General features: G+C 33.5%; 1 protein-coding gene across 1 annotated transcript; it reads left to right on the forward strand.

Annotated features, from left to right (window-relative positions):
* Positions 1 to 5,541: 5,541 nt before the first annotated feature.
* LOC132735526 (uncharacterized) lies at positions 5,542 to 23,149 on the forward strand. The gene is made up of 4 exons (XM_060722482.1): positions 5,542 to 5,642; positions 6,766 to 6,924; positions 8,372 to 8,750; positions 20,319 to 23,149. The coding sequence occupies exons 3-4, from the start codon at positions 8,498 to 8,500 to the stop codon at positions 22,928 to 22,930; spliced, it is 2,865 nt and encodes a 954-aa protein (XP_060578465.1). The 5' UTR covers positions 5,542 to 5,642; positions 6,766 to 6,924; positions 8,372 to 8,497; the 3' UTR covers positions 22,931 to 23,149.
* Positions 23,150 to 23,715: the final 566 nt, after the last annotated feature.

The following is a 23,715-nucleotide window of genomic DNA, read 5'->3' on the forward strand; positions in this document are numbered from 1 at the left end:
AAACATATTTTCCATATTTTCGAAGGTGTCTTGCTGGGGTTAATTCAGCCAATATACAAATTTTAAGGGAAATTCCTTTTAAATATGATGTCAGAAAAGAGAAAAATGTATATAATAAACAGAAAATTCAAGTTCTTTCTATAAATACATGATTATTTTTTTTCATCTTGTGGTATGAAAAAAGTCATATATCACTCGTGGCTTACGTAACTCATGAAATTTATATTTTCATACTACTCGATGAAAATAAATCCTGTATTTATTGTAAAAACTTATATATCCTTTATATATGTTCATTAACAAGTATGATTTGCAAATGTACATGAAATTATCTGTTGTAATTGTTTTTATTGCAAATATTCAGATATCATTACTTCACTAAGATAACATCGTGAATATCTTTTGTTTGCAAGTCGCGCTTTTGTGGCATCTTTTTACGCGTTATGTTTGAGCGTAAAATCTTTAAATATCAAAAGTTTTCTTTACTTGATAGGCATAAAATAAATAAATAAGATAAAATTAAAATAATTAAATAGAAATATTTTTTTAAAATGTGGGCTATGAGAATAAGCTAAATATTTTATATAAAAATGAAAGAAAATCCACATTTTCACTTGCGAACATTACAGTTTTTTCACTTCTCAAAACAAACAAAAATACTTTCAATATCTTCCATGATGGATCATATGGGGTTTTCCTTTCTACTCTATAAATGTATAAAAATTTGGGAGAAACCCCTCTGTGATGGATGGCCATTGGGACAATATCCACTTAAAAATACGGATTGCTCAGCAACATTCATGAGAGTCCGTAGATGACTCTACGAAATACCAGTTTAGCCCTTTTCAAAAATGTTTGCGGTTATTAAATATTACTAAAACGCCTCCTTATGGGCTTATTCTGAAAACCTTCTTTCAAGAGTTACACTCTATTTGAACGTAAGTTTAAGAAAAAACCTACGAACTTTTCGTGAAACACGCTTACGATTTACGTAAGTTTAAACGTAAGCGTAAAGTAACGAAATTACTTACGAAAAACTTACCCAATGTTAGTAAAACGCTGAACCGTGACAATTAATTCAATGAACACATTCAGTGCTTAATTGGCAGGTGTTTTTTTCTATTTAAAATGAAACTTGCCATTTGTCTGTATTATTGTAATCGTTTTTCAATCATTTAATATGTGACAAAAAATACCCTCACACACAAAGACCAAAGAAAAGCACCTTGAGTTTTACAAAAGAAAAATTAATGTTTGAAAATAACTTGGTAAAAGAATATCCAAAAGCATACAAGTGTAGTAGTTGAATTGTATTTACTTAGAGCCAGTGTACAATTGACAGATATTTGCGCTATCATATGTCTATTTTTAAATTGAAATAAAGATCTGTCACAGCAAGACACGGTTTAAATTACACCCCGCAATGTTAAAGGGTTTCACTATGATAATAATGTTTAAACGCTTATCTCAAGCAAGGTATGCAATACATTAACTGACTGAACCAATATTTGACTTTTTATGAATGTTTTAGTTGACAGTTTTATTACTGTTACAGTACATGAAAGTTTAATCATTATTGAAATTTTCAATCTAATACAGTATATTTCATTTGTTTGTATTTGGTTATATTTCATTATAATTTAGAAAGTGCTATATCATTGCAAATATTTAGATACTTCAATTTCCTGATAAAAATTTTTACATCCTGTTTAGAAGTTTTCATGTTTCTGAAAAAAAGAAAATAATATTGAAAATTATAGAGTATAAATTAAGGTCAGACAATTACAATATCTTCTCTAGTGAGCCTGTTGGAGATGCATGTGCAGTAAAAACTCTGAAAATCGGACCCCCTGAAAACCGGAATCCCCTGCAAACCGGACCATTTTGAAAGTCCCTTATTTTCTCCTTATATGTTCATTGAAAAAAAATCCTCTGAATACCGGAACCTCTGAATTCCGAAAACCGGACGATTTTCTTGAGTTTTAATACAAAACATGCATACAAAATCCTCTGAAAACCGGACAGCAATTTTAAGTGTCAATTTTCTGTGTATTTTAATGTAGATTAAGACATAATCTCAACTGGTGACATGTTCAATTGGAAATTAATGATCACCTCTTTTTATCTATGCAGGTGTGAAAACACTTGTCAGTGTCTGCTAATTTTTATAGGCAATTAAATTAAAGCTCTTTCATCATAACTGTGTCTTTCCCTGTATAGGTATGATTTTTCAAAATGTTTAAAATTTGTTGTATTTTTTAATATAAAATGTCTAAAAGAATTTGGTAACTTTTTTAAAATGATTCTTGTTTTGCTTAAAGTTTTGACATTCAAGTTATCTACGTGTGGATATAAAGTTATAAACACTATGCAAAATTGGTAATAATAAATTCCATTAATTACATATTTCAAAAGCCAATTAAAAAGATATATTTCAGACAATATGTTGTTTTAATCTGATTTTTAGAATTGTATTCATGGATCTGCATTATAAAATTATTGCAAAAAAAATAAAAGATGACTTGGACAAAAGGGTTGAAAAGTAAATACAAAATGATTGAACAAAGTCATTGTTCAAACATATCATAATTCTCATTAATTATCAATAAATGTATAAAACCTCTAAAAACCGGAATCCCCTGAAAACCGGACTTTTTGTCAAGTCCGGATAGGGTCCGGTTTTCAGAGTTTTTACTGTATATAATAGTGGCAGAGTCGGGATAAGGTCGCCGACTTCAAATCATATTTCATTTACTGCTATAGTTGAAATCCCATCATGACTTTGAATCTTTGTATGTGAGGAATCTATCCAGGTAGCTTACGGAAGGTCGGTGGTTCTAGTCAGGTGCCCGCTCATGTCTGAAATGTTTCACAAAGGGTATCAGGGGTCTTTCTTTACACGAATGTTTTCACATGACCTCAGTTTCGTTAAAAACTTAAAATCCAAGAAAACCAAATGTAACAAACCCTTTTTATATACTTAAAAAATGCATAATTGTAGATGGAAATTGCAACTAAAAATAAGATTTAAGGTTTTGTTTTTTAATGCGTTTATTTAAGGTCGCCACCGGAAAGCCCATATGGGCGACCGTACACTCAAGTCGGGCCATACTAGAGCGTCCCGCCGAGATTTTTTCGTCGATTTTTTTCCAGCTTTATTGGTGGAGGAAGACCCCAGGTGCCCCTCCGGGCATTATTTCAGGCACGAGCGGGCACCTGGTTAGAACCACCGACCTTCCGTAAGCCAGCTGGATGGCTTCCTCACATGAAAGATTTCGACCCGAGTGAGGATCGAACCTACAGCGGTGAGGGACCTGTGATCTCAAGTCAGCGACCTTAACCACTCGGCCACGGAGGCCCCCTATGATGAGATTTAAGGTTGCAGTATTTCTCACTTAAATACTGTTTAATCACCTTTAAGTTAGGGTATTGCCTACTTTTTAATTGTGTCTTTTGACAACTTATCTGTGATATGCAGGCTTCATAACCTCCGATTCCCTCTCAAAATTTCATTTTATTTAGTTTCACTCATTGTATTATCGATAAGGGCACAATCAAATTGAGCCTGCAACATTTTCATGTTTTCCGTGTTTTACTTCTGTAAAGGATTATGTTGTTTTTTTCTATATTTTATAACTAATAGGCATTATTATCAAAGCAATTATCATTATTATCATGTGTAATGGAATAAAACAATAATCTTTCTTTTCTCCATACAATTTGATAGCACTTGCTGTTGTTGTTGTTGTTGTTGTTGTTGTTGTTGTTGTTGTGAAAACAGTCCTTATTTAGGACATTACTTATTATGCAAAAAGTCTCAATCTGAAACTTAAAGTAAGGAAAAAAGCAAACTTCTGCTAAAGAGAAAAAGTAATACAACCTTTCAAGAATCTAATAAATAGAAAGGTATGGGTTATTTCATAAAAGATATGGATAAACGAACTTTGTTTGATATATGACAAGTATCTAAACTGTTACCGAAATCTGGGTATAAATTGTAACAAAATTGGATCAAAGTCGCTAGGTCTATGCTGTAACCCTATAAAATGCACCTCGCTCTATACTGTAACATTTTTTATTTTTTCAAACGCATTTAACGAACGGCAAAATAGGTTGAACTTGTCATTTACTTTTATAAACATTTTTAAACCCAAAGACTAACGTTTTGTAGACTTACTTTATCTAGACGTGCTTAAATAATGTCGGAATGGGAGAAAAATGCGTTGGTCTCTCGATTCAAATTTTCAAACCGTCCACATTTATGAGACAATATAGAGATAAATCTGCGGTGCAGAGTCTGAAGAAATATATGGCTAGATTCCGGATCCTGTTCCTTACAAGCGAATCACAAAACATCTTTTAGAAACTTAACTACTTGTAGTATGGACCGGAATCAAAATCACCTACCTCTCTTCCCATAAATAATCCTCCAACTTGAAAATTCTATATTGTAACCGGAAAATGCGATACTGTAACACGTTCCCTACGGTGGGTATGGTTGTTACAAACAGAATGTGTAGTAGTGCATGAGTGTCTAATTGGGGCTCGTCAAATCGTATTGTTAAGTGTATTTCTTTTTAGATCTAAGCTTATCCTACAATAGATAAATTTTCACGTTTCGAGATAAAATATCCCAGATCCTAAATAAATATCATAAATTTGTATTTGTAAATTAATTCGAGGTTGTCCGAAAAATGTTGGCTTTTGTTTGAATTAAAAATTCAATTTTTGTTTAAAAAAAAAAATACCTTTATATTAATTTAAATTTTAAAATACAAAACAAAACTAACTAAGAAAATTCACAGATTTTCAAAATTGTTCAAAGTTGAATCAGCAAAAAGAGGCAAAAGATAAAAACGAAGAAAAAAACCCAAAAATAAAAAAAAAAATAAAAATTTATCAAAATATTAGTATAATTCAACAAAAATTGATTAAAAAAAAAAAAAATAAAAAAAAAATTTTGAAAAAAAAAAGAAATAAAATTTAAAAAAAACAGTTTTTTTAGTTTAGCTTTTGTGTTTACAAAACCGCTAAAGCATATAATTTTTAAATTGGAAAGACAAAAGTGTGCAAGCAATGGCTTCATATAGCGCTAAACTGACAGAAACAAAATACAATAACTGGGTTAAAGCTCAGTTAGCCGTCTTGTTTACCAAAGACGGACTTGAACCTTTTGTTTGTAATGAAATTCACCAATTTCAATTAAAAAAGCTTAGATGATAGCTACCCCAAAGGACTTTTCAATGGGATTTTTGTTCAAGTTTTCTAAGGGAATTTGTTAATTGCCCTACTGACATATATGTAAGATAAAAAGGCAAAAGGAAAAAAGTACTTATCATCAAATGTTGCAACAAGTACAATTCTTCGGGGGTCCTAAAAGATATGTCATAACTTTTTAAATCTGAAAACAGAATGCGATAGGTACAACGACCCCTCGTTCAAAAACACAAAAGCTTCCCAGTGGTGAAATGATTTTTTGGGAAAATGGCGAAAAAGCTTCATGCCCCCAGAAAGGGTTAAAATAAACATCTGCCCCAAAAAGAACAGACTTCAATGGGATAATCAGCATTATTCTGAATTACAAAGACTTCCAGGGGAAATTACATGATAACCTTAATAATAAAACGAACGTTTTTGAAAAGGTAAACGATATTTACATACTATTCAGGAGGACAAACGTTAGGTCCATAATTAACAAAATGAAATTTATATATTTCAATGATTTAAGATTAAATATAATAGTACGGTTTGACATTTGTGATACATTTTCCTTTGTTTTTGTCATGCTTTCTGAACATAAAGCAAGTAGTTAGAAAAAGGTCAGAAATTTGGTAAGCGGCGTTAAGAATTTTGTTTGGCTCGCATCGTTTACATTTATCATGTTTTCTTTAATGTTTTAGGAATTTAAAAAGTTACTTTAATAGAAGTATTACCATCAAGTTCCCAGAGGCGTATAATATTGATACGATTTCGTGATAAGACAATCTATTGGGCGGAACAGTGGATTTGTTAACCCAAAATATGCTATATCATAAAAAATCTTCGGAAGGCATCTCCTCCTTTTCTGATCAAGATATTAGGCAAATTTACAGAACATATGTCCCCACGAGCCTTTTTGCTTAATGTCAGATTATTTTAAATAACTATATGTAGATAATGTATGTCCCATTGAATATGGTCTTTTGCTTTTTCTTTACTGTCCCAATGATTCTTTGTGTAAGTCGTCAGGGTTTTGTTATTTAGTTGAATTTGGATATATTATGACTCATTTAAATTTTCATTAAAAAACCAAACAAACGAGAACTCAGAAAAATCATTGTTTACAAGCACTCCTACATTTATCAAATCTTTCGGTCAAACCCCTTATGTTCATGAAATTTACATGACATATTGTCGTGGTTTGTGTTATTTGTTATCATTTGAAATTATGTTTGGTGACCTGTAATAAAGAGGAATACAAGTACATAAGACTTCAGCGCCTTGTTGGTCTTTATTCTTGTTTTCTTTTTCAAATGATAAATACCCCGGTATTATTTGACGGTTTCCAACGCAGAAGGCAGTAGTAAAAATGCAATCAGCAGAACACTCTTCTAGGTATAACATTTTTAGGTAAACACATTTTTATTGTGTTTGTATTCCATTTTTGTTAGTTATGTTTTACTATAACAAAACAGTCTTACAGTTAAGAGTCAATTATCTTAATTATAATTAGATTATAGATTTTTAGGTAAAAGTAAATTAGAACTGTTATTTCATCTTAACCAGGCAAGAGCAATTGGACGAGATGTGCGACATTCTTCTACACTAGAGGTAGAAGATTCAGATCTTCAGAAATACTTCAAACTTTTACAGCAACTACTTTCTGATCCCGTATATTTAGCTACAGACACGCATGCGCAGAATGCTTTACAGAAACTTACAAAGGTAATTAACCAATTTCAAATATACATTTTATCGTATGAGAAGAACATAGTATATTCCGTGTGATGGGTAATTTGTGTAATTTAAGTAAAAGGGAAAAAATCTAATCAAATAATTTTATTATTGTATTTGAGTAAATAAACTTTTTTTATAAATGTAGTTTGGAATTACATTTGTTTTCTCTTTAAAATTTTCAACGCTAATTTCCTTTACTTTTGAGGGCATATTTTTACTAAATACACTTTATCATAATTTTGATCAATATTCAATTTACAATTCATTAATGACATACATTGTTCACGTATCTGTACAAATAAGCTATGCATATAAATATATCTTTTGAATGTACACTTTATAATTTACCTACATTAAATTCTAATGTATATTGATTGATTGATTGATTGACTGACTGATTGATTGATTAGTTAGTTTATTAGCGGCAACTACTCAATTGAACTATGATTGGTAAACATGGCAGAGTTATAGTGTGATTTGAGAGAGGAGCAAAGAGCTTATTGTAAAATTCGTGGCTTATTGGGTTAATTCGGTATTGGGTAAAAACGGATCTAGATTTAGTTAATTGCAAAATGCCTTTCCATATCGTACAACTGACTGGTAGGTGTCAATGTTAAAGAAAGGTAGACCTATAAAGCCATATGCAAGATATACTGTGGATGGATAAAGTGACATATTGCGCCTTTCCAATCTTGAAAGAAAAGTTAAAGTGCGCCCGTTGGATCCAGCATTTGCTAACTTCTGACCAGAAGAGGGAGCGGGGTAACAATGGGTCGGCCTTATTGACTAGGTTCAAAGATTGAGACCATAAACTACTAAGAGAAATTGTCACTTTCAACGAAACGTGGTGTATTTATTGTAGCCTGACAATAAAACATTTGTAGTACGACGAAGCAAGAGCGCTAATAGAGTTAAATTCGCTCTTTCTGTCAGTGATGGAATAGTGGCGCATGGCGCTATGCCTGAAAGGGATAATGTCACTTGAACATTTTACCGTTACCATATTCTCACTGCTGTATGTAATCACTGCATTCCGCAGAACCCAAGGCCCAGGGTGTGCAGGATCAAATAACCCCTTGATAGGCACCTGCGCACCGGTTCAAGCTTATTTAGAGGAGCAGAGAATTTACGTTCCTACATCCCTCTTATAGTCCTGACCTCTCTCCATGTGACTTGGTTAAAACCATACATCAAATATTGCCTTCGCTGTCGCCGGTTCGAAACCCATAGTGCCGTCGGAAGCGGTCTCTGCCAGTTAAGTATACCCCAAGAACAGTTCAAGTTTTTTTCGGAATGAATTCTTTATGCAAAGTCCATGGTGAATATTTTAAAGGATACTACTAATCGTTTTTCACAGGCTTGGCTAATTTATAATCGCGCTGCGTTGCCTCTGATTAAGAATATGCCCGTCTTATTGTGGTATTTATTATTACAGCTAGAAAATGACACTCTAGTCATTGGCAAAGATGATGTAAGAAAAGTACTAGACGATGTGGCCAAAACAGTACTGGACAAGATAAAGGCTGGTTTAGATGATCAATATGACAGAATTAAACTAGATATGATCAAAAGAAAACAAGATGATATTCTATATCTTGCGTCAGAAACTGCAGAGGGAGTTTCACAGATACAACATGAAACTGATGCTTCTGTAAAAAGACTGAATGAAGAACGGGACAAGGAAGTTGATAAAATTCATACACAAGGAGATAAAGAACGGTCAGACATGGCTGAATTAGGAGAGAAATTACAAAAAGCTATGAAGACAGCAAGTAAAAACGAGCAGGAAGAGCAATATATTGAGTCTAAACAAAGTAAGTGATAAACATCACATGATACCATTTGTTTTCCATGATATATGATACAGAAGGATGAACGTTTAAGTTGCCTAAAACAGTGTGTATCGTGCGTGTGTTTTACGTATATCGAGCGTGCGTAAAACGTGCAACGTGCGCTTGATAAAACGCTTTCTCAAGCGGGAATCGTTTACAAGCGTTTAACGTTTATCCCTTTTCGTGTTTTGTTTATCGTGCGTTTGAAAGCATGTGCTTGTTATGCCCAGAAACGTTTAGCATGCGTCTGCGTTCGTCTTAATGTTTAAGTACCGTGTTTTGAGTCTCTTACTATTGAAAACGAAAATCTTAGATAGATCTATTTTGTAAAATTCGGTTTCCTAAATATGTAAGAGATATTCAGTGTCTCTTTCGAAGAATAGAAATGTTAATGCTCTGATATTTATTTACATCATAGTTTGTGACCTCATGGTGAATACCAGATTTCAACGTGCTTTACGCCGAAGATTAGCTTTAATCCTATTTCACATACGCTAAGGATTTAATTACTCTTTAATTGCAACATTTTTTATATTCAGCAAACATGTATTCATATGCGTACCAATATATCCGATATCAGCTTCGTCAGACATTACAGTATACAGTATATGATTGTATTCAGACTATACCCACACCTTTTTACCAGTTCATTTATCCTATTCCAGTTCCTTCCCATTTCTCATTTTTTGTCAAATTGACAGACTGGTATTGATATGTATAAAGGCCTGGCAGGGACGCGAACCCCTGACAGTTGGAATACTACTCCGCGGCTCTTCCCACTATGCTATTCGGCCGCTTACACTGTATCAGTATCTCCCCTAAATACTGAACAGTACTAAAACCGTAAAATACTTTTCTACTATATATGCACATTTGTCCTCAAATTTTTTCAGGCTTACAAATCAACGTGAATTAAACTCTGAGCTATATATGAGGCATTGGGACTCAAACACGTGACCCTCTAAATACGTACCGCGGCTCTACCGACTGAGCTGTCCGGCCACTTACACATTTTATGTGCCTCATAGTGAACACATCTTAATCGTGACAGATACTGTTAGATAGTTTTAAATAACAGGTAAATTAATCCATAATTGACACGAATTGAAAAAAACAACACACACACACATACACACACGCACACCCACACACACACATTTTTTGACAAAAATTACAATTGCAATATAATACCATAATTATGTTGTGTTTTTTTTCCAAAATGGGACAAGACATTTATTGAGAGTTCCATTAGTTATACATTTAAAGTGAAAATTGTACTTATACATTGATTTTGTTGTACAAATAAAAATAGCTAGCTTTTTTTCTAGGTAAGAAAATTCTATGGTGGCTGATTTGTGCCATGTCGTACTTTTGCTTGGCTAGGCAAGAGGCGAAAACTTGAAAACACGAGAAAGAAGTGTTTTTTCATATTTTAGCCTTGCCCAAATGGCACCTTTTTCCATGCCTTTGTAAAAATAAACGATATACATGTATAAAACAAAAGTTGATATTTTGATCTGATCCAATACATCCCATACAAAGGTCCAATTGACAGTTTGATCCGAAGTGTCCAATGTATGGTCCGTAGTGTCCAAATATCTTGTCCGAAATGTCTCGACTTCTGTCCTGACGTGTCCTAAAATCTGGTTCGATTTGCCTGGTAGGAAATGTCCATTGTTCGAAATATCCAACCATTACCAACTCAGCCACCATACAATTTAGTACACAAATTTATTCAAGTGCAAGCATACACGTTCTCTATAAGAAGTCTGTAGAGATATTGTCTCTGCCCGAGTACTGGATGTTGAAACCAGTGTCCCTCAATCACATAAAAAAGACATAAATAAAATCATTGAGTTAAGCTGCTCCAAAGTTAGACATGTAAGCTAAGCCACCCTTTACATTATTCCCAATACTCTAAAAAAATATAAAAGCCTCAACAGACAGTAGGATTTTGAAGTACATCTGCAATTTAAACTTAAATGTACAAGCAAATCTTAATGTGTGTATGCCTTTATTTCTTGAATTCGTACAACTTAATATTAGGTTTACAAGATAGGACAGGCATCTCTTAATTCTAGTTGTACAGACCTCCCATGATGACAGGTGACATATTTCCTAAATGTCGTTAATGAATGAAATTCCAGAATAATTTAAATAAAAATGTTAAAAAAGTTGCAAGATGGATTAAAAAGTATGCTGAAAAACTCTAAGGGAGCCCTAAGTTGTGGCATGTTCGTATCCAAAGTTATTCAAGAAATGATTATAGATTTTTTTTTAAAATGATGGAGGAGTTTCCATCATTACTCATGTAGAACAAAAATCACTGTGAGAAGTCTTAGGGTGCTCAGTTTTGTTATTCATTCCAGAACATGGTAATTCCCATGCTATCCACGGCCTACTTCTTAATCAATATTCTTAATTGGTCAATACCAACAATTATTTAACCTTTATACCTATTAAAATAATAAAAGTGAATAAATTCTGTAAAGGGATCCATTTGGAGGGAATTGTTTTGGAGGGAAACCTGGTGATTCATACAATATAGATTTAAGGTCTGTATGCAAGTGTTGTATTGCTTTGAAAAGTTTACATCATATCTTTAAATTACATTGTACAACTAAATCCTACCTCTGTTGAGGCCTTAAGCCAGCTTAGACTGGGCTTGATGATCACTTTGTTTCCAGATTTTTTAAACCTATAACATAGTAGTCAAATTAAAACCATTAATATTCAGAGTCATGACCCGGAATACCCCAGTGCTTGGTAAAATATGACTCTTGTCACCTGGATTTGATTTTTTTTTCTATTAAAATTTAAGATTTGTGTCCAGTTTTTAAGCATCATGGTTTGGATTTAGCATAAATGATATTTTAAACCCCCAAAACCCCAAATTTTAATAATTTCAAAGTCCTGAAGATCTTTATAATAATATCTTAACTGACTGACCAGGTTTAAATAAATAAATATAAAATTCCTAGCAACACCGGCTAATATTTAACATTTTAAATTGACAAAAAGCTAAGTTCAAGATTCCCTGGGCGGAGAATGGTGTTCTTATGATAACTTGTCAGGACCTCTTATGATAACTGTCACGGAGTTCGTCGGAAAACGTTTGTATATACTACAAAACACTCGTCAAAAATAGTAGTTTTCATCTTTAAAAAGTGAGGTTCAGGTGTACTTGTCGTACATCTTGTCTCTCGGGGGAGGAAGTGTTTCACGAATGATGGAGTTCTTATGATAACATGTTTGGAGTTCTTATGATAACTGTCACGGAGTTCCTGGAAAATGTTACGGATTTCTGTAAAAAACTTTTCTATATACTTGAAGAACTCATGTGAAAAATGGTCATTTTTTTGAGGTGCGAAATTAAACCTTGATAATAAAGCTTGCCCTACATATTGTATTATGTTTCAGAAAAACCTTTAAGTCCATTTTTCATCGCCTGTTTTTTAAAAATCTGGTTGTTCTGAGTAAAATTCCCAAATTACTTGCTCATTCGTACATATTGACCTTTACATTTGTGATCTTCTTCGTTGCTATACTTAATTACCTAATTATAGTGGAAAGTTGCAAACATAAAGCCCAGGCTAATAAATTTATAGCAGATTTTTCAAATGTCAAAATATGTCTTGGAGTTCTTATGATAACTTTTGTTACTGACAGTGTGTTTCTTGTGCTTAATTACGGCATGTTTAAGCGTATTTTGTTATCTAATAAGTGTTTAAATCATGAAAAGTAATACGCTCAGCCTTAACACAAAAAGTGGTTATAAAATGTTGGTTTTGAGCGTGTTTTAGTTAAAAAGATATTTTTCTAATCAAATTTGTGCAAATTCATATTGACATTATAAAATAAGTTTGCACAATTTAGTTTGGGAACCAACATGGGGACATAACTGAATATAACTTGAAGACATTTCACTATGTCAGTTTGTCAATGATTTAAGGAGATATTTCAATAAGGTGGGGGATGACGTTAATGTATAGCGAAGATCACATATTTTGAGAAAAATGTTTAAGCGATAGAGCTGTGGTATGGTATTCAAAGGATTCTGGGTTCATACGGTAGTGCTGATGAGGCATCGTATTCTGAGGGTCTTTGTTTTGAGTCTCAGTCAGGCTGCATTGTTTTCTCACTCTGTGATACTAATAAATATTCCCAGCTTATTATTTGATTGACTGCATTTATTAATGATTATGTCTTAAGTCAATATTGTTAAATGTTTAATTATTGTCTAGAAATGTAATTTTATAAGACATTGTAGCAGTATTAAATTTGACTTCTTTTGTATGGGTGGGGGGAAAGAAGCTTGCATATAGACTTAAGGTATTACCACCCTAATGGGCACTTTAAGGAACTAAAAAATTGACATCATAGGTCAGATATATACCTTAAAGTACACCTGTATGCAAAATTTAAACAAAGTTTACCGTACGGAAATCAAGTTATGGCCATTTTTCTGAACTCAAGCTAGGATGTTATGAGGGCCTTTTTTTAGAAATGAGGAACCTTTAAATAATCTGCCATAACATTCTAATGAAAAATGTTTTCCCATAAATTTTTGGTAAGAAACAAATAGTACCATTCACCTAACAATCCACATATGCAAAATTATGGTTTCTACTTAAAATTTATGAAATCTGTATAAAAATGTTACCCTACCCCACCCATTTTTACCACGTGTCTGACCATTTTCCTACTTAGGGAGCCTTATTTAAAAAAAAATTTAAATTTCCCCAATGGAGTGCCTGTTTTCAAAAGTTTCCCAAAATTTTAAAAGAAGTATATTGGTTGATCTTGTAAAATATGAAATACGTTTACCGTCTAGTTTTGATTTTATTACTCTTTGAAAATATCAGGTACCATATTTATTACTAGATTTAGCATAATTTAGCCAATAAATACCTATATGAATTAAAAAATCAAAATTAAACACTTCTTTCTTTCCAAATGGGACATGAGATATACATAAATAATGTTAAAAGAAAAAAAAAAGATTGAACCCACGGCCCTCATTTTCAATGTAGTTAACAGTAGTTCTAGCCTATTTGAATACTCTTCAAAGCGGAGTTATGCATTATGATGGTAACACCTTAAGGGCACATAGGCTGGAGCCCTGAATTAATTTTCTCCTCACCAATGAGTTTTACTTAGGATAGCCTGAAAGGATATACATAATTATACCCTCGCCGATGGGAATACTAGAATCAGCTGGTCCGTCCGGCAGTCTCCCCGTCGTCCGTCCCTCGGTTTTTCCTTATCCGACCAATGACTTAAGATTTCTTTGACCAACTGTCTTCATATTTGGTATTTAGATAGGTCATAATTAGTAGATGATCCCTATTGATTTTGAGGTCACCAGGTCAAAGGTCAAGGTCACATCGGCTTTGACTAAAAAAGCTTGTCCGCCCAATAATTTAAGATTCCTTTAACCCACAGTCTTCATATTTAGCATGAAGGCTGGCCATGACCATTAGATGACACTATTGATTTTGAGGTGACCAGGTCAAAGGTCAAGGTCACAAGGGCCTTGACTAAAAAAGCTTGTCCGCCCAATACCTTAAGATTCCTTTTACCCACAGTCTTTATATCTGTCATGAAGGTAAGTATAACTTAAGCTTCCTTTGACCCACAGTCTTCATATTTGGCATTGAGGTAAGTCATGATAAGGAAATGACTACTATTAATTTTGGGGTCACTGCGTCAAAGGTCAAGGTCACAGGGCCCTGGACTTCAAAAAGTGTGTCCGCCCAACAAATTAAGAAACCTTTGACCCACCGTCTTTTTATTTGACATCGATGTTGATCATGACAATAGGTGACCCCTTTTGAATTTGAGGTCACTGGGTCAAAGGATAAGAACACAGGGGCGTTGACTAAAAAAGCTTGTCCGCTCACTTGCTTAAGAATGCTTTCGTCAACAGTTTTCATATGTAATATTGAGGTTGTTTATGACTAGTAAATGACCCCTTTGATTTTTAGATGACTGTGTCAAAGGTCAAGGTCACAGGGATTTTTACTATAATAAGCTTGTCTGCTTAAATGCTTAAGAATGCCTGTCCACAGTGTATTGATTTGACATTTTCACATTTGAAGCATGTAGGATACATAACTTAGCATTGCACTTGCTTACTTAACTCAGAATTGGCAGGGAGTTTGTCCTTGAGGGCTAAATGGCCATTTTGTTGATTCTGACAAAGTGGTATGCGGGGCTATTCACGCCATGACAGTGACAGTTCTAGTTGTGACACCACAGGGGTACTTTTCTCTATTGAGTGTAATCAGAATGTATATGGAATTATCCTCGGTGACCTTAAATATCGGCCTTGTGCCCTGTCCTGTTTTTTGTTTGGGTCCGGAGGCTCCTTGCTACTGGTTTTTGTTGCTTGGTCGTGTGGGAGTTGCGTTCATTGAACGCCGCCTTTCCTTGTTGATCTTGTTTATCATATTTTACCTGGTCATTGGATGGGGTGGACTGTGAGACAGGGCTGTGAGACAGGGTGGCGCTTATCAAGACAAGTAAAGATTGAGACAGCGTGGACTGTATTTTGCGGCAGGGAATACCGAGGTTTTAAGACCCCTCATCAGTAAAGAAATGTTCCCTGGATGATAAAGAAATTTATTCAATTCTGTATAGTAAAGTCACAGCTCAGAACTGTTCACTATTGAAGGGAGGGAATGTGTAAGCGGACGTATATGTTAGTTGGTAAGCAGCTGTGGGACCGTTTTCCGGGGTCCTTGGTTCAAGTTCTAGTCAGACAGCACAAAATGATATTAATTATACTTTAAAAAATTAATATAAATTACTAAATGTAACGGGTTAAATATCAAATACGGCCTTTAAAAGATGACATTTATTATAGGCTAAAAATAGGGCTTACTAAATGGGACAGGTTTAATATCATTAAGGATGATATTTAATATAGTTTAAAAATGTAACGGGTTTAATATCGATTACTGTCTTTGTAGAATGACATATATTATAGTTAAAAGATAGGGCGCACTGAATGGGGTGGGTTTAATATAAATCAAAATGAAGGTTTATCGCTTTTACATATTGCAAATATGCGAAATATGATAAACAAGATAAACAAGGAAAGATTGCGTTCAATGAACGCAACCCCTATATGGCCCAGCAACAAGAACCAGTGGCAAGGAGCCCAGGTGGACCCCAAACAAAAACAGGACAGGGCTTTATAACAGTCATCTTTTTAATGTAGCGGTACTAGGACCAAATTGAGTTCAGTGTCCCTTTGTGGAGTTTCAAAAAAATGTTTTTATAAAAGATCAATGGACGCAAGGATTAAAAATTAAAATAATAAACTAATTTACCTGAGTAAGACATTTTTGACAAATTTCTATGTTCCTTTCTTTTCTTTCGTACCCTTAATATAGAATTGTTAAGAGAGGCTGACATCATGTAAAAAACATTTAAATTTTTAGTTATAAGGAATAAAATATGCATATTTAATTTTAATGACATTTAAATGTACTTTAGAATAAAGCTGACTACAGCACGCTTTTAAGACGGTAGTTGTCCACCCTACGGAAATATATAAAATGTGTCATTTATGAAGGATTAATTACAAATATTCCTGACAGGTTATATGACCGTATATAAACGGTTGTTTGCAATATAACCCTAGCCTAGCACCAGGAGATGTCAGGTTCGTACACCTTTCTATTTACATGTACATGGTTTGCCTGCATAATTATTTGAGTTGCATAATAAGCCAAATTGACAATATGATGTATGCCTCCGCAGTTTTCGTATAGTTATTTAGACATCGATGATCGCAAAGTTATATTAATGTGTATTAAAATTAAACCTTTGGGTGGATTTCTTAGAATTTATGCTATGTTTCTGAAAATATTGGGTTATTGTTGACACTAAGATGTATGCTTCCGCCGTTTGCGGATAGTTATATAAACATCGATGATCGCAAAGTAATATTAATTTGTATAAAATTGTTAGTGATTGTGCTATGTTTCTCAATGAATGCCTTAAAATTCAATAGCCTAACTTCCACATCGTAATATTAAATATGCTCAACATGCATCGTTCATACTTATTTAGTGTTATCGAATGTTTTGTAAAGAAAAAGACATGTGCCGGATTCCATTATGTGTAAAACAATCTGGAAACAAGTGATCCCTCTGAAGCATTAATCACAACAAATTTACAGGAGAATTGCAAACACTACCCACAGATGATATTTAGATATGTTCGTATTTACAAAAAGCGACACGTTTTTAATTATTTTAAACAAGAAATGACGAACACAAATACTGACATGACTGATTGAAAATAAATGTCGAAAAAAACTGCTTTACAGATATTTGCAAAATGCATCTTTTATATCAATAACAATGATTTAACATGTCATGTAACATACAAAATATTTGTATAAATCTAAATTATAATTAAAACAACCGCAACCAAGAAACAAGTATTATCACTAATTTACTTTCCATCTTGAGTTGCTTTTTATACTCTGCGTATGTGCAACAGGAACGCGACGTTGCTACAAAACGCAAAACATCGCCTTGTCGAGTTGTCGTTCTGTGCAAGCACCAAGAGAAAATACGGCATCAGATCAGTAATTAGATATGCACTGAGTGACAAAGCTCTTTAGCGGTAATATGCCGAGAAACAAAGCGCCCACAAGTCAAGTCTTCAATTCGACAAATAACATGGCGATATAATGTGCCGTTTGGCATGTAAACAGTAACATTCAGTCAACAGCAAACGGCCATTTTTTATCCACTGCTCCTGCGACGAATTCACCGCCGTTGTGATGAATCCACCGCTTCTGTGAAAGCTATGGCAGGGTGGCTTTAGCTATGTCTTTTTTATTTAGGGATGTTCGTCTGTTCGAAGGAAATTTAAGTTAGAATTATTGTGATCGCTTCGAGGTCGTCGTCGTTATCGTCGTGCAGAGGCTTTAATGTTGCCCATAATTCAAATATTTTAAAGTATCGACATGAATTATGGAATAAGTACCTACCATGACAAGGTACAGTTGTTAGACAATCTGCATAATTCTGAAAAGAAGTATTTTATTAGTTATGCCGCTTTTAACAGACGAGCATGAACACGATGCTTGCCGTGCCCCTGTTGAATTACTGAGACTCCAAAATTGCGATGTTAGACCACACCCACCGCCTCGCAATCTTCTGTTGGCTTAAAGGCCCATTATGCCTCAGAAAGGCTATCATTTTTATTTCCCAAGAATTGTTTTATTTTTGGCATCTTTTTACAATTTTTCAAAAAGTACTCATTTGCCATATGCATAAATCTTTTGCTTATTTTTTATGTTGGCAGGTGGTACAATTATAGTGAATTAGAATTTGTATGGAATTTAAAATTCTGCATTGTTTACATTTTGCTTCTTTAACTACATGTTCAGCGCTATTACTTTAACAGATAAACATTTTACATGCTGTTAGACTATTATCAGAACATTATTAAACACATGTTTGACATTTCTAAAGAATTTAAGAAATATTGATTTCTGAGGAATAATGTGCCTTTAAATAAATTAACTATTTTCTACAGTAATTTGATTATGTTCACACCATACAGTATAAATTATTATATCTCATATTATAATTTTTATATTATCTTCAAACAAATGGCAATAAGAAGACTATTTAAACATACTTGTAGTGATGTCCTTTTGAAACAGGGTTTTGTAGTTCTGATAAATGGTGTTGTGGCACTGACAAATATGGTGCTGTAGTTTTGAAAAATTGCAATAGCGTTTTGAACGATAGTACTGTGGATTTAATAGATGTTGCAATGTGATGTGATTTTGTTGGCTGTAAATGCCGTTTTGATAGCTGGTGCAGTTTTTGTCAGAGTCGATTGATTTGTTATGTTTAGTGTTCATGTTGCCGTGTGTTGTTTGTCAATTAGGCGTGTCAAAATCATACTTAATGTCCGCGCATGCGTAAATTGTCGTTTCTTTCCGTGGCGTATGTTATCATCTGCTATTGTTTTGTATCGAATGGTTCCGTAAGTAGAGATTTACGAACACGTCCCAGACAGTTCAACTATTTTCTGAGGGTACCAGATTCGAGTCTCGGTCAGGTTGCACATTTAGATGATGCTGTGGTTTTGATAAACGGTTCTGTGGTTTTGAAAAATGGTTTTTGGTTTTCAGTTAAGATAAATTCTGACATTTTATATATGGGGCTGTTTGTGAGAAATATGGTAATGTCGTCTTGATATATGATGGTATGTTTTTGATATGTGGCGGCGTCTTTGTAATGTATAGAAATGGGCATTTGAGCTTTGCCGAGGGACAAATACTTATAATTGCTTGAAATTGTAAATTTTTCTGAGGTTGCTATATGTATTTAAATGGTTTATTAAAGATAGGTCATAAACGGTAATTAACAATGGTTGCAATTTTGATAACACTTGGAATGAAAAACTTGTGCTTCTTTTTTGAAAATGAAACTATTTACAAGACTGGTATGAAAACTATTTCTGTTGGAAATGAAATATTTTAGGTAAATAATGATACTCAGATCAAAACTTATAGTAATATTGATGATGCACATATATGTAATAATATTATGAATTTTTCTCACTGCATATAGAATATATAGACTGTGGAAAAGTTATATGTACTGTATATTCCACGCACAGGTGCGTGAAACAAACTTTTTATATGTTCTATAATGGCCTATATGCTTTAATCTTAATATACATGTATATAGGCCGATTATGTAAAATATTTTATTATGTGACTACCGGCTGTGATTCCGGGAGATTTCCGATGCTGGTCCAAGCTAAAAAAGCAGCATTTTCTTTAATTATGTTATATTCTCTATTTTAATTTTGTCAAAATTGCACCCCCCCCCCCCACCGTGATGCATTTTTGCATCCGCCCCGGTTTCTGTAAAGTTTTATGACTATACTGCAGTAGGTCAAATAGTTTTAGTAACGCAAACATTTAAAATGAATTAAGGGCAAAACACTTCAAATAAATATAATAAATATACAGTAACAGACCTACAGATAAGGGCAAAACTAAATGCCCCTTCCCACTACGCCCAATGATGGGTAACGTTATTCAATTCTGTAATAATGTAAACATGTACACAGTGCAGTATAGAATCTAGAAGCGACCTCGAAACATCTTATTTTTTTTTTACACGGCAATGTATATTTTCAAAAGATTTTTTTTTCTTTACTTCTGTCAGATGAAAGTCTATTTTAATGCCGCATCAGATGAAAAACAAAAATGTTAAATAGCGGCTTATAAAGTTTTGGAAACCAGAACTATGTGTTCGTCTGCTACTGTAAATTTTAAAGTTAGCAGACGAACACATGAGTTTTATCAATTTGTATTTTCTACCGAGTGTTCTATTCATTTTACTGTATTAAGTACAAGTATATGAGGAAGAACTTAAAAGAAGATTTTGTATTTAATTTCTTCATTATTTTGCTTCTGTTTTATTGTAGCTCTACTGCAGTTCTACGTGAACGTCATGACTATCTAAATAAATAATTTGTGATCTTTTTCTATTTCAGAACTGAAGAATGAACTAATTACATGGTATAAAACCAATCAGAGTACAGTTCCCCTTTCACCACTCACAGATGCTGCCCCTACCCCTCTAGCCGGATTCTACATTATGCCAGAAATTGACATACAGACTTATCAGGCTTGTGGAGGGAAAGAAACAACTAGAGTCAAGTCGTTACAGGACCTGTTTATATCGGGTAGAAAGATTTCACAGGAAATATACTTATCAGCGGTCGCTGGATTTGGAAAAACAGCATTTTCAAAATATCTCGCATTGACGTGGTGTCAAGCTCATCAAAAGGATGAAAATTATAAGCATTTTAAAGAAGAAGAGTTGAAGGCGTTATCTTGCTTTGAGTTTTTATTTCTAGTGCTTTTGAGAGATTCAGCTAAAGTATGTGATGTTGACGACATGATTGAAGAACAACTCATACAAAATCTCCCTTGCTCATCTTCAATGCCAAAAGGTCTTTTAAAGGACATTCTACATGATGAAAAATGTCTTGTGATATTAGATGGACTAGATGAATGGACTCATCCTGACATCGATTGTTCAAGACTTCCTAAAAGTATTCCACACCGATATGCACGTGAAAAATGTGTAATCTTAACAACGAGTCGGCCATGGAAGCTTGGAATGTCAGACTTGAATCAAAAAGGCAAAACAGTAGAGCTAGTTAAATTAAATATAGACAAAGTCAGGCAGTTTAAGTTTAATGCAATGAAAATGTTGAATAAGAACTTTAAAGATAGTGAACTGAAGAATGAAGTGTGTAGATTTGAAGAAGCAATCAGTGACCATGACCTTGAATATATTGATTCCACCCCTCTCCTATTACTCTATCTTATATGTTTATGGGTTGAAAAAATTCCAATAGGAAATTCAGCAATCGAATTATATACAGGCATTATTCAGCTCCTTCTATCTAGAACAGAAAAGTTACATGGAATGTTTCATTCATCATGTGAAAAATCTCCGAGTAACGTCCCTGAATGTTTCAGAAAACATAAACATTTCTGTAGTTACTACACGTTTCTGTTGACCATTGGGAAACTAGCTTTTTATACATTGTTCAGTAAGAAAAAAGAGCACACATTAGTATTTGATGAAAATATGGCTGAAAAATATCTTAACCAAGAAGATTTGAAATCAAGCTGTCTATCAGGAATATTATCAGAAAGTAAAGTGAAAACATTAATAAATGAAAGTTCTAAAATCTCATTTTCACATAAAACAATGCAAGAATACTTTTCAGCAATATTTATAAGTTTTCAAAATACATGTGAAGTCCAGAAAATCCTATATGAAGAGTGCCACTGTTTACAAAATATTCTAGACATGTCAAAAGTGTTTGTCTTCATCAGTAACATGAACCCTAAATTAATGTCTGCAATATCAAGTCATTTAATGCCTGTGATAAACAATGATGAAATAACAAGCAAATACAGAACTTGGACATATGGTAATAACATGTACATTAAGCCATTACAAGACATACAAGACATGTACATTTCTTGTGCAATAGATGGAAAGGAAAACAAAGACCTCAAATTGTGTTTACAAGATTTCTTCATTAATGAAAACTGTCTACAAGAAAACAACTTTAAACAATTACAACAGCTGTGTCAACAAAATACAGAAAACATAAAATCAATACTGATAGTAAATGAAGGTATTTGTAGTCTACAAGAAATTATCAATTTGTTTACACTCTCTGACCTTCCACATATAGAGAAATACTATAGAGGGGAAATTGTAGAAGAGGAAATAATGAGCTTGTTATTGAACCCTTTAAAATGTTTAACTGTGTTTTCAAGTAAATGGGAAAATCATAAATTTGTAGGAAGACGTTACCCGCTGTCTGCTGAGATAAATGGACGACTGGTAACATTACAACATCTGGAGTGTTTATATATAGACTGTTTCACTATGACCCACGAGGTAATGGAGACATTGTTAAATTTCCTCACTAGTAAAAAATCAATGAAAGAAATAAAATTGTACAGTTTATACTGTAGTGATCATAAAACTTCATGTACGGGATTCAACCTTGACCTTTCTCAACATTCACAACTAAGTCATTTAAGATTGTCCAAGATACCTGTGTCACAATTAAACATTGATGTATCGTTGTTTGAAGAATGTGGTGTAGGTGAATTATATAAACCTGGTGTTGTGTCATCTTATCTCAGTCAACTACCAGCAGCCAGTAAACTACAATCATTTAAATGTAGATCTCTAGAATCTTCCAGTGACATAGACACGATGGTACAAACATTACCATTGTTACATCTTTTAAAAGATGTTAGGTTGTCTAAAATCAATCTAGGTGAAAGATCATTAAAACTGTCACCTCAAATGATAAATATTAAACTTGTTTACTTGTCGTGTATAACAATGTCTTGTTCAGTGTTACATGATCTCATTACTGTTATAAACAAACTACCACATACAGTGACAGTACAGATGTTTGGTTGTGATATAAAACCAGAAACAGAATTTGAAAAGTTTAAAACATTTATAAAACAATCAGACAATTTTGTGGTCACCAGTGATGGCACCTTGAGGTCAGGAAGGTACGTGTTTGTGTTCAAAACAACAACAAACTTGAAGTAAAATGTACTGAGTAACCTTAAATGAACTTGGAGAAACAATTTATAAATATATTTTGAGACAAGTGACAGGTGAAATAGACATCATTATTATGTGTCTAACATTTAATCAATACTACGCTGTACGTAACCCGTGTAAGACGGATTTAATAATTTCAAAAAGGGAATATAAATGGAAACTGAGGAAAAGTCTTCTGTAAATATTTCATAGGTTTCTGGGCATTATTATACAATTATTGACTAGTGAGCCATTGAATATGATGTGATATTCACCGGCAGATGACATATTGACCGAAGCGATAGCCGAGGTCAATATGACTTTCTGCCGGTGAATATCACATCATATTCAATGGCTCACTTGTCAATAATTGTTTTATTATATGAATAGGCTAAAAAATTTAAAAAATCACAAAAAGTACAACCTTATATACATGTACAAATTTTGCCTCGTTGAAGCGCGGGAAAAAAGACGCACGTGTTAGGCGTGCAACGACTTCGCGAACGCTACGCATACAAAAGTAATTCAAGTTTATACCCAACATTGCGGTGTAGCCTTTAAGTAAAATGGTAATGTATTGATATTTTAATCGAGAAATATGCCATAAAGAACAAAAAGCAACAATTATTTTTAAGAAACACGCGTATTTAACAGTCTACGGTGTATGATCATTGAATATGAGTCTCAATCTATTTTTAGACTGGGAAAATCCAATTCAGCCAGTGAATATGATACTACACCCAGTAAATATGATTTTATAAAAAGTTCTGTTGACTACTGTTTGGACCAAT

Source organism: Ruditapes philippinarum, unplaced genomic scaffold (assembly GCF_026571515.1).
Source record: "Ruditapes philippinarum isolate M1 unplaced genomic scaffold, ASM2657151v2 ctg5578_1_1_1_1, whole genome shotgun sequence".
NCBI lineage: Eukaryota > Metazoa > Mollusca > Bivalvia > Venerida > Veneridae > Ruditapes > Ruditapes philippinarum.